Here is a 14605-nt window from a genome sequence, read left to right as displayed (position 1 = left end):
ACAGTCCAAAGTGTAAAATTTATTTACAGGTATCAATTGATAACGTAGCTGTTTCAAATAACCTTCCGTCACGTGCAAAACTTGCTCTGTCCATGTTGTTTTAAATCTTGCCAGCCTGTTTTATGAAAATTATTACTGTACAGTTTAAACCTTGAAAATGAAAACTGTAGTCCTGTCAAATCAGTATTGGACACTCAGTTGCAGGTTATCCCTTCTTGCCAGTTTAAAGCAGTGGACGGTAAGTATGAAAACATGAAAGTAGCTTTTAAGAGTTCACTGATGTTCCCAGATGACGTTCCTGGTTTTTGTTAGGAGTCTTTCAAATGAGCACCTTGAGCTTGTTGGCCATGTATGAAAATTGCACGACTCGTACTTGATGCTCTGGTGTTTGTAACTCGCGGCCACCATCAACTCGCAGTCCAGCTCGATGGCGAGCCGGCTCCTGCCATCAGTGATCCCCTTGCCCGGCCAGGACTTGCCATACAGGACAGCTCAGGGGGGAACATTTTACATTACATTTATCTATAAGGTCATTGCTCTTTGGGGCACAAAACCTCCTGAAACCAGCAAGGGTCTGGCAGTGCTCCCCTGTGAGTGCGGGTAGCTTCCATGCTGCTGGCGACCAGGAGCAAAGCAGCCGGAGCAGCTCCTCCAAAGCTTTGCTCCTTGTCCGTGTCTACAAAAATGCGTATTCTTCCCCCAGCTGCAAAGCACTTAAGATGAGGGGCAGGGCTCCAAAAGTAAAAACAGAAAAGGACAGAAAAATTTCCAGTGGGTGTACACAGGAAGAAGTACACATTTCTGGCATTTTGAACCTCATTTATTCTTTCTTCTGAGTTGTTTTATCTTGTCCTAAGTTCCTGACCAAATCCTTTATTGGGTATCCCAGCAAAAATAAATCAAGCTTCATGCCAGGCACACAGTGCTTCTGTTTACTTGGGGTTTTGGTTTTGCGCCCGCCCCCCCCCCCCCGGTAGGATGCTACTGAAAAACCCCAGTGCAACTTAAATGTGATCCAACGCCGCTGTCCGCATGCACCACACCTCTTTGACTTGAGTCACAAAAGTCATTATGCGCATTTTAAAGGCTTTTCTCGCAAAGGAAATGGGTAGCCGAGAGGGGCGAGCGTTCGGGCAAAGCGCCGGTCGGACCGATTCATCCCCGCACTGCCCGCTCCCGGGATCTGGAGCGCTTTCTGAGGCTTCGAGTGAATCCCCTGCATCCCCGGGGGTTGGGGGGGGAACCCAAAAAAAACCACCCAGATATATACATAGATATGTATAGATATATATAAAATCAGTGCCTGAAGCAAGAGCGCGTCTTCCAACAGAGCGCCGAGCACTCGCTCGCGCCGGGGTGCGCTTTTGGAGGATTTTACGGATACCGGTGACCGCTCCAGCTGAAGGTCCCTGGCGAAAACGGGCGCGCCGCCGGCGTCCCAGTGCAGACCCGTCCTGCGCGGCGCCGGGCGCGCCTCGGGCGCAAACCCGAAATCTCTGACAGGCAGCACCTGCCGAGGGCGCTCCCTCCTGCGCCCCCCCCCCCCCCGAGAACTAGTGGGCTTAAGGGGGTCCCTGCGCTGCCCTGCCCGCTCCCGCCGCCCCGGTGCCGCCTCCCCGCTGGACGCGGCCCGGCCCCGGACGCCCGCCCGTGCCCCGTCGCTAAGTCAGAGGCGCCGCCCCGGGCGCTGGCGGCGGGGCGGGGGGCGGCGTGGGCCAGCCGGGCTTCCCGCGCGTTGCGGGTGTTACTTCTACCCTCCGCTCCTTCAGGCGAGGACGGGGCCGAGGCGAGGGCCGCCATTCTGCCGCCGGAGGGGGGCCGGTCGCGGCAGCGTCCGTCCGGCGCGGTGCCTCTTCGCGTGCGGACACCAGTGGCTCTTCCGTAGGGAAGGCGGCCGGCTGCCACCCCGCGCCGTGACTTCAGACGCCCCTTCCTCACGCACGCGGCGTAAAAGTTGGGAGGGTGTAGGGGGTGAGGCTTCATTAATTTACTTAAGTATGTTAATTAGTTAATTTAAACGTCGGGCTCGCCCCTGACTGGGTAGAGCGCGGGCACCTGAGAGCGTTTCGGAGCGAAAGGCCCCGGAGCCGCCTGCGGCCGCGGTGCGGAGCGAGTGCGCCCCTCGGCCCACCCCGCGGCCGGGGTCTCCGCCAGCGGCCAGACACGCTCCAGCAGGTTAACGAGCCCGTTCGCGCCCCGGGCGCTGGGCACCGGCCCGGCGTCAGGGCAGAGTCGGGGGCTGCGTGCGGCGGGGGGGTCCTCCGGTGAGCGAGCCCCCTCGCCCCCCTCCGCCCCCGCTGACGCCTCTGCCTTTCCTTCCCGCAGCAGGGCCCGGGGGGCCGCGGCGCCCACCCGGGCGGCCCGGAGCCGCCGCCGCCGCCCGCCGCCCCGCAGCCGCGGGAGCCCTTCGCGCCCAGCCACGGCAGCGCCTTCCACCTGCCCGAGCCCCAGCACGCCGCCGCGCTCTACTACGCCAGCTCCACGCTGCCGGCGCAGCGGGTGAGCTCCCCGCTGCCCGCCCCGCCCGGCGGCTCCCCCACCAAGCTGCCGCGGGCCGGCTCCGCCGCCGAGGGCGCCGCCTACGCCGGCGCGCAGCGCCTCTCCTCCCCGAAGCAGTCCCCCAGCCGCCTGGCCAAGTCCTACAGCACCAGCTCGCCCATCAACATCGTCGTCTCCTCGGCGGGACTGTCGCCGTCCCCCATCCGAGTGACCTCCCCGCCCACCGTCCAGTCTAACATTTCCTCCTCTCCTATCCACCAGTTAAGCTCCACCATCGGCACTTACGCCACCCTGTCGCCCACCAAGCGGCTGGTTCACGCTGCCGATCAGTACAGCAAGCACTCCCAGGAGCTGTACGCCACCGCCACCCTGCAGAGACCCGGCTCCCTCGCAGGTAAATCGCGGCCAGCAGTGCCTTGGCTCTGCGGCGCTTGGCGGGGGGGGGGGAGGGATGCGCCGTGCCGCCGCGCCCGCGGAGGGCGGGGGGGGGGCGAGGGAAGGGGAAAGGCGGCCGCCCCGCCAGGGCCCAGCGCCCCGCCGGCCACGGCCTCTCCCGGGGCTGGGTGGCACGGCTGCTGGCCCGGGAGGGGGGCGGGTTTGGCGGAAAGCCGGTTGGCGGGAGAGCTGCGGGTTGTGTGCGGGGAGAGGCCGTCCGGCCGCTTGCCCGTCTGAGAAAGTCCCGCACTTCTGCTGGCTGTCCCCATCTTCCCGGAGCCGGGCGGGCGTGGGGCGCCGGGCTCCTCTTACCCATGGGCCGGGCGGGGAGTGTGTCAGTGTAGGAACCCTTCCTCTGCCGCCCTCAAAAACGGCGAGCCGTGTGCTGAGAAATAGCTCTTCCCCGGGTTCACAGGCGGTTCTGGGGTCTTTGACAAGTTTGGGGGGCGCTTAGCAGGACCTGGCGGGGTACCGAGTTGTGCCGAGTAGTGGGTAGCGGCTCCGAGTGCTCCTCAGGGAAGAGGACTGTCACAGCGGGTCACACGTCCCTGTAACCGCAGACTTTGAACAGATGCTGGGAGCGAGATGCCGGTGCGCTGTGCTCTAAACCATTCCTCTGCTAAACTGAGCATCCTTCAGGGGTGGGGTTTTTTCTGTGCTCAAAATTTCCAGTTTCATTGCTATAGTAACAGCTGCTATGCTCATATGTTCTCGTGTGACATAAATAGATTTGAAGATAAATAGGATACATGAAGAGGCTTGGCCGTGTTTATCAGGCAGGTACACAAGTTTCTTACTGGAGTTAAAATCTCTTCTTAGCCCCTTTTCTGCTCACCTGCCTCCCTTCCCCTGCTCCAGCAGTTGTTGGCATCTTATATAATTCCAGCGTGTCTGAACATACAGATTAAACTAACTGATAATATAGCATTAAAATATCTCCTTGCAAGAACTATTTGGGGGGGGGGCGTCCCTATTTAAAGGGTGGGGAAAACTTTGTTTGTTTGTTTACATTACACATTCTGAACTTCAAAAATAGTGCTAAGAGATAGCATCCCTAAATGATGCCGAAATCGAGATCTCAGGACACTTGCATCAATCCTGTTGTCAAATATTCAGTCTCAAATTACAAAGTGTTTTATTTAGCAACTATATTAGTATAACTTCTCCACACTGTAGTCCAGCACGCTGTTGGCCACAGGTATTAAATACTGCCTTTGTAAAGTAAAATGGAAATGTAGAGTTGCCACGGACTTTGTATTTTAGGGAGTTTTGCAACTTCATCCTATAGCAAGAGTTGTCTGAGCCTGAATAGGCATGGAGGGAACTGTCAGCGTCAGAGGATAATTCAATCTAAAACTTACATACCTGTGCATGTGAACTGTCAGTTTTTCCCTGATTTTTTTCTTTACCTTTGCTCTAGGATAGAAGTCTTTGCTTTGGGAAGTTTCTAACAGGCACAGCCTCATATTTCTCTTTACGTACTTTTACCATTGGAATTCGTGTTGTACTGGGGTTTTGGTTTTGTTTTTGAAGAAGGCATCTTTTATAGCATTGCAGCATTAAATCTGTGATGATAGCCTAGTCAAAACTTGCTCTGTAGGGCCCACCACAATGATTGGGAAGTGCTACAGTGCTATAGAAGCTGTTCGTCCTATGCTAGACCCAAGTTGCGACATGGATTTGGACTTTTGGGGGCTTTTTGGCCAATAGTGGTTGTAAGGGCATTCCCAGTGGGGCTTTCTGCTTTGATTTGAATGAAAGTTAAGAAACTGGCATTCATTTTCTTGGACTGCTTTTAAATAAAAGCTTTTGATAAGACTTTTTTTGCATCTTGCATAACATAGGCACTTCCTTCCCTGGCTCTTTTTTAGGACCTGCTGGGAGGAGTTGCTTGTCATGGAGCTATGACTTGAGTGGAAGAAGGGCTTATAGACACATGCATTTAGGAAATGGCTGGTGTTTTTCAGTGTGGATTTTAGTATAGGAGTGGAATAGTGATTGATCATTTGAACTTGTTATTCAGTTTGTAAAAATTGGTAAAGCAACACGATCTTTTCCAAGTGTGGTGCCCATCAGAACAAAAATAACAAGCTTCTGAGTATACTGTATCTCATAGGGATTTGCTTTTAAGATATGCAAACGAATCTCAGTGTCTTACTTTACGACAAACGGAAAATCCTGTAACTTGAATAAGTATTAGGTGGCAGTCATGCAGAGATGGTATTGCTACTTTAAAAAAAAAAAATCGAAGTGGAAGCAACAGTTCATTAGTAAACATGTTTTTTTTCCACAGTAGTGACTTGCTTTTCAAGTAATCCTTGAAAGGAGCTCTACCACATGATCCATTCTTTTGGAAAAGTTTCCTATTGTGTGTTCCCACCTGTTATTTTCCATTTCCATTCTGTAGCATGTTCCTCATGGCCTCCCTGCTGCCATCGCGGCATTACGTTTGCTAGCAGTGTTAAGTGCATGACTAATCTTCTAGACTTTCACTGGATTCACTGAAGTCAGTGGACTACACAGAGGCTTAAAATTAATGTACGCTTTAGGGTTAGCCAGGACGAGATGTTACAGGTACTGCTAAGGCAATCTTCTTTTTTTTTTTTTTTCTTCTTCTTTCTTTTTTTATATAGGCATTTTTGCTCAGAAGAGGTTTGGTATTTGATCTGTAAGTATGTTATGTTATGGGCAGGAGTTTTCCAGTCATTGGGTTGGAAATCAAATCCATTGAGAAGGAGAGCAACCAATTGTATTTTGAAAAGCTAATGTTCAATAAATGAGATTTTTGCTTCTTGTTCTCAACATCCAAACATGGGCTGGGTTTTGCTTTTTTTCTTTGAAAGGAGTGGAGAATAGTTGTCACATTGCACTGATTGATGGTTTGCCTACTGTGATTAATGTGAAGTTGCATTGGTATGTAGGTGTCATCACAGGGATGATTTACTCAAAGTAATCTTTCGCTGTGAAGAAAAAAATAATTCTTTTTAGTAATTACCGGGGATACAAATACTGCATTTGTTTTAATTTTTTTGCATGATATTAGAAATTTGTACTGGAGCTATCTAGTTCATGAATACTACTGTGTCTCAGCTAAACAAACCGAACAACATCAGTACCCGGGTACTCAAAAAGAGAAGACCTTCAGATATGATAATACTTTTTAAAAATTGTAATTGAAAATGTACAATACGAACACAGATTGCCAAAAACTGAATCTGTGTAAGACTTAATTGAAGAGATGGCATTATTTATATTAATTTCTTACAAACTTGATTATGAAACAACTTGAAATTATAAAAATGGCAGTTCTTCGACTACATCCTGAATTTAAAGTAAGACATGCAACAACATGCAATGACTCAGTTTTAACTAAGTAACCTTAGAAACGTCTTCAGAAATGAAATGGGTTTTACTCTAGTTATACTTGAACTGTTTCCATTGCCAAGGGTGTGCGTGTATGGGTGTGTGTGTACGTGTGTATATAGTGGTTCTTGTGAGTGTACACTTGCCATGTTTATTCTTAGTCCAGCTGCTTCGTTGCTGTGATCTGCAATTACAGCTTTGGAAGTAGTTTTCCGAACGCCGCTCCAAAGCGTGCACAACTGTGTTCAAGCAGCAGTCGGAATCCAGAAAGCACAGTTTTTAAATAACTTCTTGCAGCTTCCACTCCCCGACCAAGCTCTGGAGTGCTGCTGGAAGCCAAACTCGCCAAAGCAGCCTGTTCTGCTTGGAAGGAGGAGTGTGTAGGACAGCAAGCAGGAGAAACGTGGGAGAACCCTTTCAGGAGGCAGGTCATCGCACGGGTGCCCATTCTTCACGGTCCTCTGAAGCATCTCCTGCTGGCCGGAATCAGATAGAGGGTACTAAAGAAGTAGTGGGTTTGCTTAGGAGCAAAGAGAGAGGAGGTGGTGAAAGGGTGTAGTTTAGGTAGTTTGTGACAGGGTTATGTGACAGGGGAGCAGCCCTGGTGTTGCAGAGCCACTCCTGCCTCTTCACCCAGGCTTAGGGAAGACTAGGGGTACATAAGACAATGGCAGGTTATTTTATGCATTGCTTTATTACAAAAAACTAGAAAGAAAATAAATACGTTTTAAGACTGCATCATGCTCCATCAGCTGTACATAAAAAGGTTAGGTTTAAGAAATGAGTATTAGTGTAAAGAATTTTGTATAATGTTAGGTGGAAAGAGTATTAGGCAGCTCTTCTTCATGTAGTGGTGACATGTTCCACTGAAACGAGAGTGGCAGCTTTGCTCAGACAGCCCTGGTGCCGCTGCTGAAAACTTCATTGCTCAGCCTCGTGTTTGCAAACAGAATCTTCCTTCAGGTCCCTATAAAATAAAAAAGAAAATGAATTTGTCCTTTCTGAGGTAAGACTGTTTGCATGCCTGTGCAGTATTAATATTAAAATACCCTGGTTTATAGCAATGTGGCATGGCTTAATATGTAAAATATGCTTTCCACTCTTTATTGAGCAAAGAGGTCTAAATTTATCAGGGTCTTAACTGGTTCCTTCTGCTTCTTCATCGGTCTTGTCTTGCTCTTCTGCCTCTTTGCTGGGGAGCTTCTTTTGCCCTTTCTCCTTCTGCGTGCATTTCACTGCATACGACATGCTGAACCCTACTTTCCTGTTGAGATTTATGGCAGGACTCCTACTTGATGGTGAGTGTTGACACGTTTTAGAATTTCAGTGTGCAATCATACAGGCACAGAAACAGATCAGTTTATGTGACTGTATGGGATAACGGATATACATTAGAATCATAGAATTTGTGGGTTGGAAGGGACCTTTTAAGGTCATCTATTCCAACCCGCTGCAGTGAGCAGGGACATCTTCAACTAGACCAGGTTGCTCAGAGCCCTGTCCAACCTGACCTGGAATGTTTTCAGGGATGGGGCATCTGCCACCTCTCTGGGCAACATGTGCCAGTGTTTCACCACCCTCAGTGGGAAAAATTTCCTCCGTGTATTTTGTCGAAAATTACCTTCTTTCAGTTTAAAACCATTACCCCTTGTCTTATTGCAACAGGCCCTGCTAAAAAAGTCTGTCCCCATCTTTCTTAGAAGTCCCCTTTAAGTACTGGAAGGCTGCAATAAGGTCGTCCTGGAGCCTTCTCTTCTCCAGGCTGAAGAACCCCAAGTCTGTCAGCCTGTCCTCACAGGAGAGATGTTCCATCCCTCTGATCATTTGTGTGGCCTCCTCTGGACCCGCTCCAGCAGGTCCATGTCTTTCCTGTGCTGAGGGTTCCAGAGCTGTACGCAGGACTCCAGGTGGGGTCTCCCCAGAGTGGAGTAGAGGGGCAGAATCCCCTCCCTCCACGTGCTGGCCATATGTCTTTGGATGCAGCCCGGGATGTGGTTGGCCTTCTGGGCTGCAAGTGCACATTGCTGGCTCATGTCCAGCTTTTCATCCACCAGTACCCCCAAGTCCTTCTCAGCAGGACTGCTCTCGATCCCTTCGTCCTCCAGCCTATATTGGTACCAGAGGCTGCCCCAACCCAGGTGCAGGACCCTGCACTTGGCTTTGTTGATGCTTGTGAAGTTCACACAGGCCCATGGCTTGAGCTTGTCCAGGTCCCTCTGGATGGCATCCTGTTCCTCAGCTATGTCAACTGCACCACTCAGCTTGGTGTCATCTGAAAACTTGCTGAGGGTGCACTCAATATGACTGTCTATGTCATTGATGAAGATATTAAAGAGTACTGGTCCCAATATGGACCCCTGAGGGACACCGCTCGTCACCGATCTCCATCTGGACATTGAGCCATTGACCACTACCTTCTCGGTGTGACCATCCAACCAATTCCTCATCCACCCAACAATCCATCCATCAAATCCATACCTCTCCAATTTAGAGAGAAGGGTGTTGTGGGAGGACCGTGTCAAAGACCTTACGGAAGTCAGATAGATGACATCCTTAGCTCTTCCCTTGTACAGTGATATGGTCACTCCATCGTAGAAGGCCACTAGGTTGGTCAGGCACGACTTGCCCTTAGTGGAGCCATGCTGGCTGTCTCAAATCAACTCCCTGCTCTCCATGTGCCTTAGCATAGCTTCTAGGAGGATCTGTTCCATGATATTCCCAGGCACAAAGGTGAGGTTGATGGGTCGGTAGTTCCCAGCGTCCTCCTTGCCACCTTTTTTAAAAATGGGTGCAATGTTTCCCTTTTCCCAGTCTCCAGGGACTTCACCTGACTGCCAGGACTTCAAATATCATGGAGAGTGGCTTGGCAACTGCATCAGCCAATTCCCTCCGGACTCTGGGATGCAACTCATCAGGTCCCATAGACTTGTGCATGTTCAGGCTCCTCAGGTGGTCTCGAACCTGACCTTCTCTTACCATGGGAGGGACTTTGCTCCTCCAGTCCCTGTCTTGCAGTCCATCCCCTTGAGAGGTGTGGGAAGAGACAGTGCCAGTGAAGACTGAGTCAAAGAAGTCATTGAGTACCTCAGCCTCCTTCTCATCTCTTGTTACCAGTTTGCCAGCCTTGCTCATCAAGGGGGGTACACTTTCTTTGACCTTCCTTTTCTGGCTGACATACCTGTAGAAGCCCTTCTTATTCTTTGCATCAATTGCCAAGTTCAGTTCCAGCCATGCCTTGGCCTTCCTTCATTACCACTAGCATGGATTTAGATTTCCTTTCAGTTGCATGAAAATGTTGGATCATCTATATATCACTGGTTCATTGCTGTCTTTACAGAAAATTACCTGGGTGAGTGTTACAGTTCTCCAGTAAATCATGCTGTACTACGTATTTATGCTAGAATGGCTGTATTACTGCTTGTGAGCATACATGCATTCACGCCCTTGTTTCTTACCTCTTCATGGGGGAGAAATACCTCCTAGCAGAGTTAGATAGTATTGAAGTCAGCGTTGGTTCTACCTTGAGTTAAAATTAGCCTCTTTGAGGCATTTAAACTCTATGCAAATAAAATACTCTTTTTAGATTGCATCGAACCCAAATTCCCACCAACGTTCGCAAATGCAGACAACCATTCAGCTTTTGGGCAGGGCATTATAGATAAGGAAGGTACAAGCAAAGTGTTAACCCCCAGGCAAAATGGATCTAAATCACCCCAGAGTTAAACGTTCTCTGTGCCTTAAAATCCCCACCTGAGATCCAGGGCAGAGCTAATAAAACAGTCTAGGTGTGATATGCAGTTGTACTTCTTTGGACAGGTGAGGAAGGAAAATCTTTGGATTTTTTGGCTTTAAGGTAAGCTGTGGGACTTAGCCTATCAACATGATTGATTATAACAGAAAGGACACTCAGTTGTTTCCCTTAACTGTTTTTCTTGTATTGTTTCAGAATCCTGTGAGTATTTCTTTTATAGGGAGAACAAAATTGCTTCATTAATTTTAACCAGAATAGTTCTCTATAGATCTTTTTCCAAGTTTTTTTTTTTATGTTCATTAGCTAGAAAATTCCTCTATCTGCTGTCAGAGCCTTTACACATGAGAACATTGTTAATGCCCTTTTGTTCTGGGACAGACAGTGCAGTCCTAGGATTTTTTTGCTCTTTCTACTCTTGCTTGTTTTGAGACTTTCAGACAAGAAAGCAAAACAAAAGATTTTGAGGTATCCAGTAATATTTCAGATATTAATCAGACACTTAAAATTTGGTATCTTTGTGATACTAAGTTATTTGTCTCTGCATTGTAACCTGGAGGTTAGAAGTACTGATGTTGGTCTTGGAGCTGATAGAAATACAGAAGGCAGTGTTCACTTCGCTTTTCTTTGCCCCTAGTTCTACTTCTACCTATTTATTCAGTGATAATTATGTTTTTAATTGTTATAACTGAAACATGTATAATGGTGCTCAATTCCAACTTGGACAAGGTATCCAAAATGGACAGTCTACAGTCATAAAGCAGAAGGAGTAAGATGGATGTCTTTGAAATACCTTGCACTTGCCATGATTTTTGTTCCTACATCTTTCAAATCTAGCTTACATTAATTTGCTCGTAGGAGAGGGGTAATTAACAAGAGCCAAATACAGAGGCCACATGTAAGTGGATATATCTTTGAGCTAATGAACTTGAGCTTTGACTTCCTGTGTGAGCAAACACTACAAATGTCTAAACTTGGGTCCTGTTCTCATACTGACCATAACCTCTCCCTTTGCTTGCTGTTCTTGATATGGGAAATTGTTTGATTGATCTTCCCAATAGTCTTTTAGAAGGGTATAAAATCAAATAATACTGCAAAATAACAACCTCTCAGGCAAGGAAAACCAGTCTGCAGCATTGCTGAAAGTAGATTCAAGTGGTGTGAAGCTGTGTGTACTTTAACTGAATGGCGTGGGAAACGGGCAGTGGCTGTTTCTGTGCTTTTAGGTGAATGTAACAGCAAATATGCTTCTGGTCAATAACTGAAGCCTGTGCTGTTGCTTGTAACCACACAACTGAGCAGGCAGTTTCTGGCCTTTGGTCCTGAACTTTAGCATGGTACCTAAGAAGGCCAGGATTCAAATGGAAGTGTGCAAGCCACTGGAAGGAATTTCTTCAGCATCACAGCAGAGTTTAAAAAGTCTGTGCTTATATACCTGCTGAAAAGAAACACAGGAAGGAGTTTAAGCTGGCAAAAAGGTAGCAGGGAAGAGTTAGTGTCCGTAGCAGAAAGATGGTTAATCTGAGGAGCTGGAGTTCTTTTGTCAATTTTTCTTGGCTACTGAAATCCAGTGAGACATATGAAGTCAAAAAGCAATGTTCTGGGAACCTAACTTTTAGCCACTGTTGGCACTCCAGTTCATATACCCGTGTCTTGCTTATGTTGACTTGTATTATTTTTAGTGTGTGAGATTACAGGAAGAGGCTGGGGCCTGATGAGCTATGATGTGTCCTCATGTTTGGGTCTTGAGGGCATGCTAATGAGACTGAGTCTTGTCTGTGCCTGTTACCACTCCTTTGCCCTCAGGCCTGAATGCGGTCCTCAAGTACCCGTGGTCCTCTTCAGTTGTCAGGACCGTGTTTCGGGGTCCTCCCAAATGTCTTTGGCCTTGAACTCACTTGTTCAGAGCAGAAGGGTGTGCTGTTGTATGTGATAGGGAGTATTAGGCAGGGAAGATCCCCTTCAACTCAGATTTCTGATAGGTTTTTGTGGCGGCAGTGAAAATGTTTGCTGGTGCTGTACGATCTAAATTGGGAGGGCTGTGTTTGTCTCTCTTGCACACTGAGCAAAGGCAGCACATGTGGAAGCTGTAGCTTCCCCGGGGTCTGGAACGCCATTGCAAGGCCTTATCCAGTAGCCTGGAAATGTAGCGACAGAAATCTTGAGACCCTCATGGTCTTCAGGTATTTAAAAGAAGCAAGAATGTGCCTTTCATTTTTACTGCTGAGGAAAACTTCATCCTTTCCAGTTGCTGTGGCACGCAAACTGTTAGCAGCAGATGGAGCAGCTGAGGAGCACACAGCTCATCGGTAACGTAAGCATTCGTTTGTTGGGGTATCTGACAGCTTTCTGGTTGTTGTGTGCACACACCAGCTTTAAAGCAGTGCAGGTGCCCCTGATCAAAACTAAAGCGATTACCTGTGGCAGGAAGAAGATTGTGAACTGGGGAGGTGAGGAAGGCTCCCTTTATTTAAGGCCAAAACGTGGGTGGGGAGGTGCCTGTGGCTGCCCGTGCTGAGACGCAGAGTGCTCACAGGTGAAGTATATGAGCTGTCAGTGGCAGCTGCCAGAAACTACACTGGACCAAATTCTCTCTGTGAGCGATCGTGGGAGGTAAATGAGGCAATTTTTCTGTAATCGTAGGGTCAAACTTGAAGATGACCTAGGTGTGGGCCCAGAACAGACAGAATACTTTTTGGTTTTATAGAAGTGCTGTTGCAGAGGGCAGGGAGATACTGTCTAATGATAACGAATTTATGGAACTGTGTATTATCGCAAGTGGGTAGAAGCAAAAGTCAGAATTTAATATGCTGAAATGAGAAGGGCCAAGCGATGACTAATCTTGCAATTATAAGGCATGGCATATGAAGCTGCCAGTTGGATGACATAGATTTTTAATAAGTACATCGAGCTGCAACTTGTAGTGTGTAAGTGAAGAATAGAAAAGTGCTGTATCAGTTTGAATACAAGTGGTCTTAAATCTCAGGCAACCCTCACTTTTCTGAGGAAATTTTTGCATATGCTTTTCTGTATTTCTCTCTTCCGTAGTGCATGTCTATATCTTATGGCCCCTTACCCTCCCCCTCCAACCAGGTGCGACCCATCCCTTCTGTCAGATAACCAGCTGTGCCGCTCAGGCGGCAAAACCTTTTGCTCGTAGGACTAAAGCTCTCCCTGGGTTTAAAGAGTGTTGCCTGGGAGGAAAGCAAGGATGGAGAAGGAGCTGTGGCCCTCTGATACCGGGGCAGATTTCCTGCAACTGGAGAGCAAAAGGGCTCCTCTCCACCAGGGCCTTCCCCAACCCGCGCCTTCCCTCAGCATCCCGGTTCGGCAGGGATGTGGTTGTGTCTACGTTCGCTCGCCAAAAGGTTCTGTAAGCTCTTCAAAGGCTTTGTGTCCAAGTCCTGGGAGCGTGATCTGCGAACGAGGGCGAGTTGGACTCTTTCAGCTATTTGGGGCAGAGAAGTAGAGGGGGATGCCTTTTGCGTGTTTGGGGCTAATATGCCCTGAAGAAAGGGAGGACTGAGTAAAAGAAAAATGGCAGACCAGCTAATCACAGTGCCTTGTTGGACATCACAACAAAAGCTGGTAGGAAGGATGATACAAGACATGAAATGGTTAATGGGATAATTTGCAACATGAGTTCACCAAAACCAGATTGTACTGGAATAACTTGCTTACTGACTTTTTCTTAGGTTACATCTGATGTCTGTTTCCCATCAGGGCTCCGGGCACGCATTTGCTGCAGCGCCACTTGGAAAATGTTTAGTTAAGCTAGAGAAGATGGATATACTTGCAAGAGTGTAGTTGGGCAAGGACCTGGGCAAAGGAACACTGTCAGTTTGTCATTTTGAAAATCCAATTAATGGAAAGGAAGGATGCTACTAATGAAGTCCCACAAGGAGAACTCTTTCGGCCACTTGAAAAATAGTTTTTCACTTTATTATCTTGGCACAAAACCCTGAAATACGGTAAGAAAAACTTTTTTTGATACCAGAATATTAGGAGGCATTTTCTGAAGAGAGGAAGATAAATCCTGCGTATGGAAGGAGTTTTGCAGATCAGAGGGAAAGAATAGAATTGGAGCCAAGCTAATAATACACCTAATAGCTAGTTACAAATTAGGGATCTTTGGCCGAAAACAAGAATAGGAAAGGACCTGGGTGACCTGCTCGACTACAGTATGTCTCAGCCACCTATATTAGGAACATAATAGAATATTTCATGGCCTAATCACATAACAAGCAAAATTGTGGGTGTTACTTACAGTTAGGACTTCATCTGAAGAACTGCATATAACTGTGACCTTGCAGGGGAAAGAGACTCTTTTCAGCCCCCTTCTCTTCTGAACTGATCTGCCTGGGTGATACAGAAATTTAAGAAGCCTGTTGTACACAGAGCTGACGTAGTGTGTGTCTCTCTTTTCTTAACAGAGGAAAGGCTGCTAGCTTACGTAGCTGCTATTAGTAAATGGAGGTTATGCATCAAGACTGTTGAATCCTGGTAAGAATAAGTAATTTGAAGGATTTGCCAGCCTTTTTTCAAAGACAAGATCCCTCG

At 47.9% G+C, this 14605-nt stretch overlaps 1 protein-coding gene across 1 annotated transcript in view; it reads left to right on the top strand.

The window, feature by feature from the left end:
• Positions 1-14605, top strand: part of CTNND2 (catenin delta 2) — a gene marked incomplete at both ends in the record, with an annotated part of 569531 nt that overhangs the window by 261646 nt on the left and 293280 nt on the right. The window contains one exon of the mRNA XM_081996266.1: positions 2329-2893. Within this exon, the coding sequence (XP_081852392.1) occupies positions 2329-2893 (565 nt within the window). The remainder of the gene's footprint in view (positions 1-2328; positions 2894-14605) is intronic.

The sequence above is a fragment of the Phaethon aethereus genome, assembly GCF_964289735.1.
Source record: "Phaethon aethereus genome assembly, chromosome: 2".
Lineage (NCBI taxonomy): Eukaryota > Metazoa > Chordata > Aves > Phaethontiformes > Phaethontidae > Phaethon > Phaethon aethereus.
This window is presented reverse-complemented; position numbering and strand designations above follow the sequence as displayed.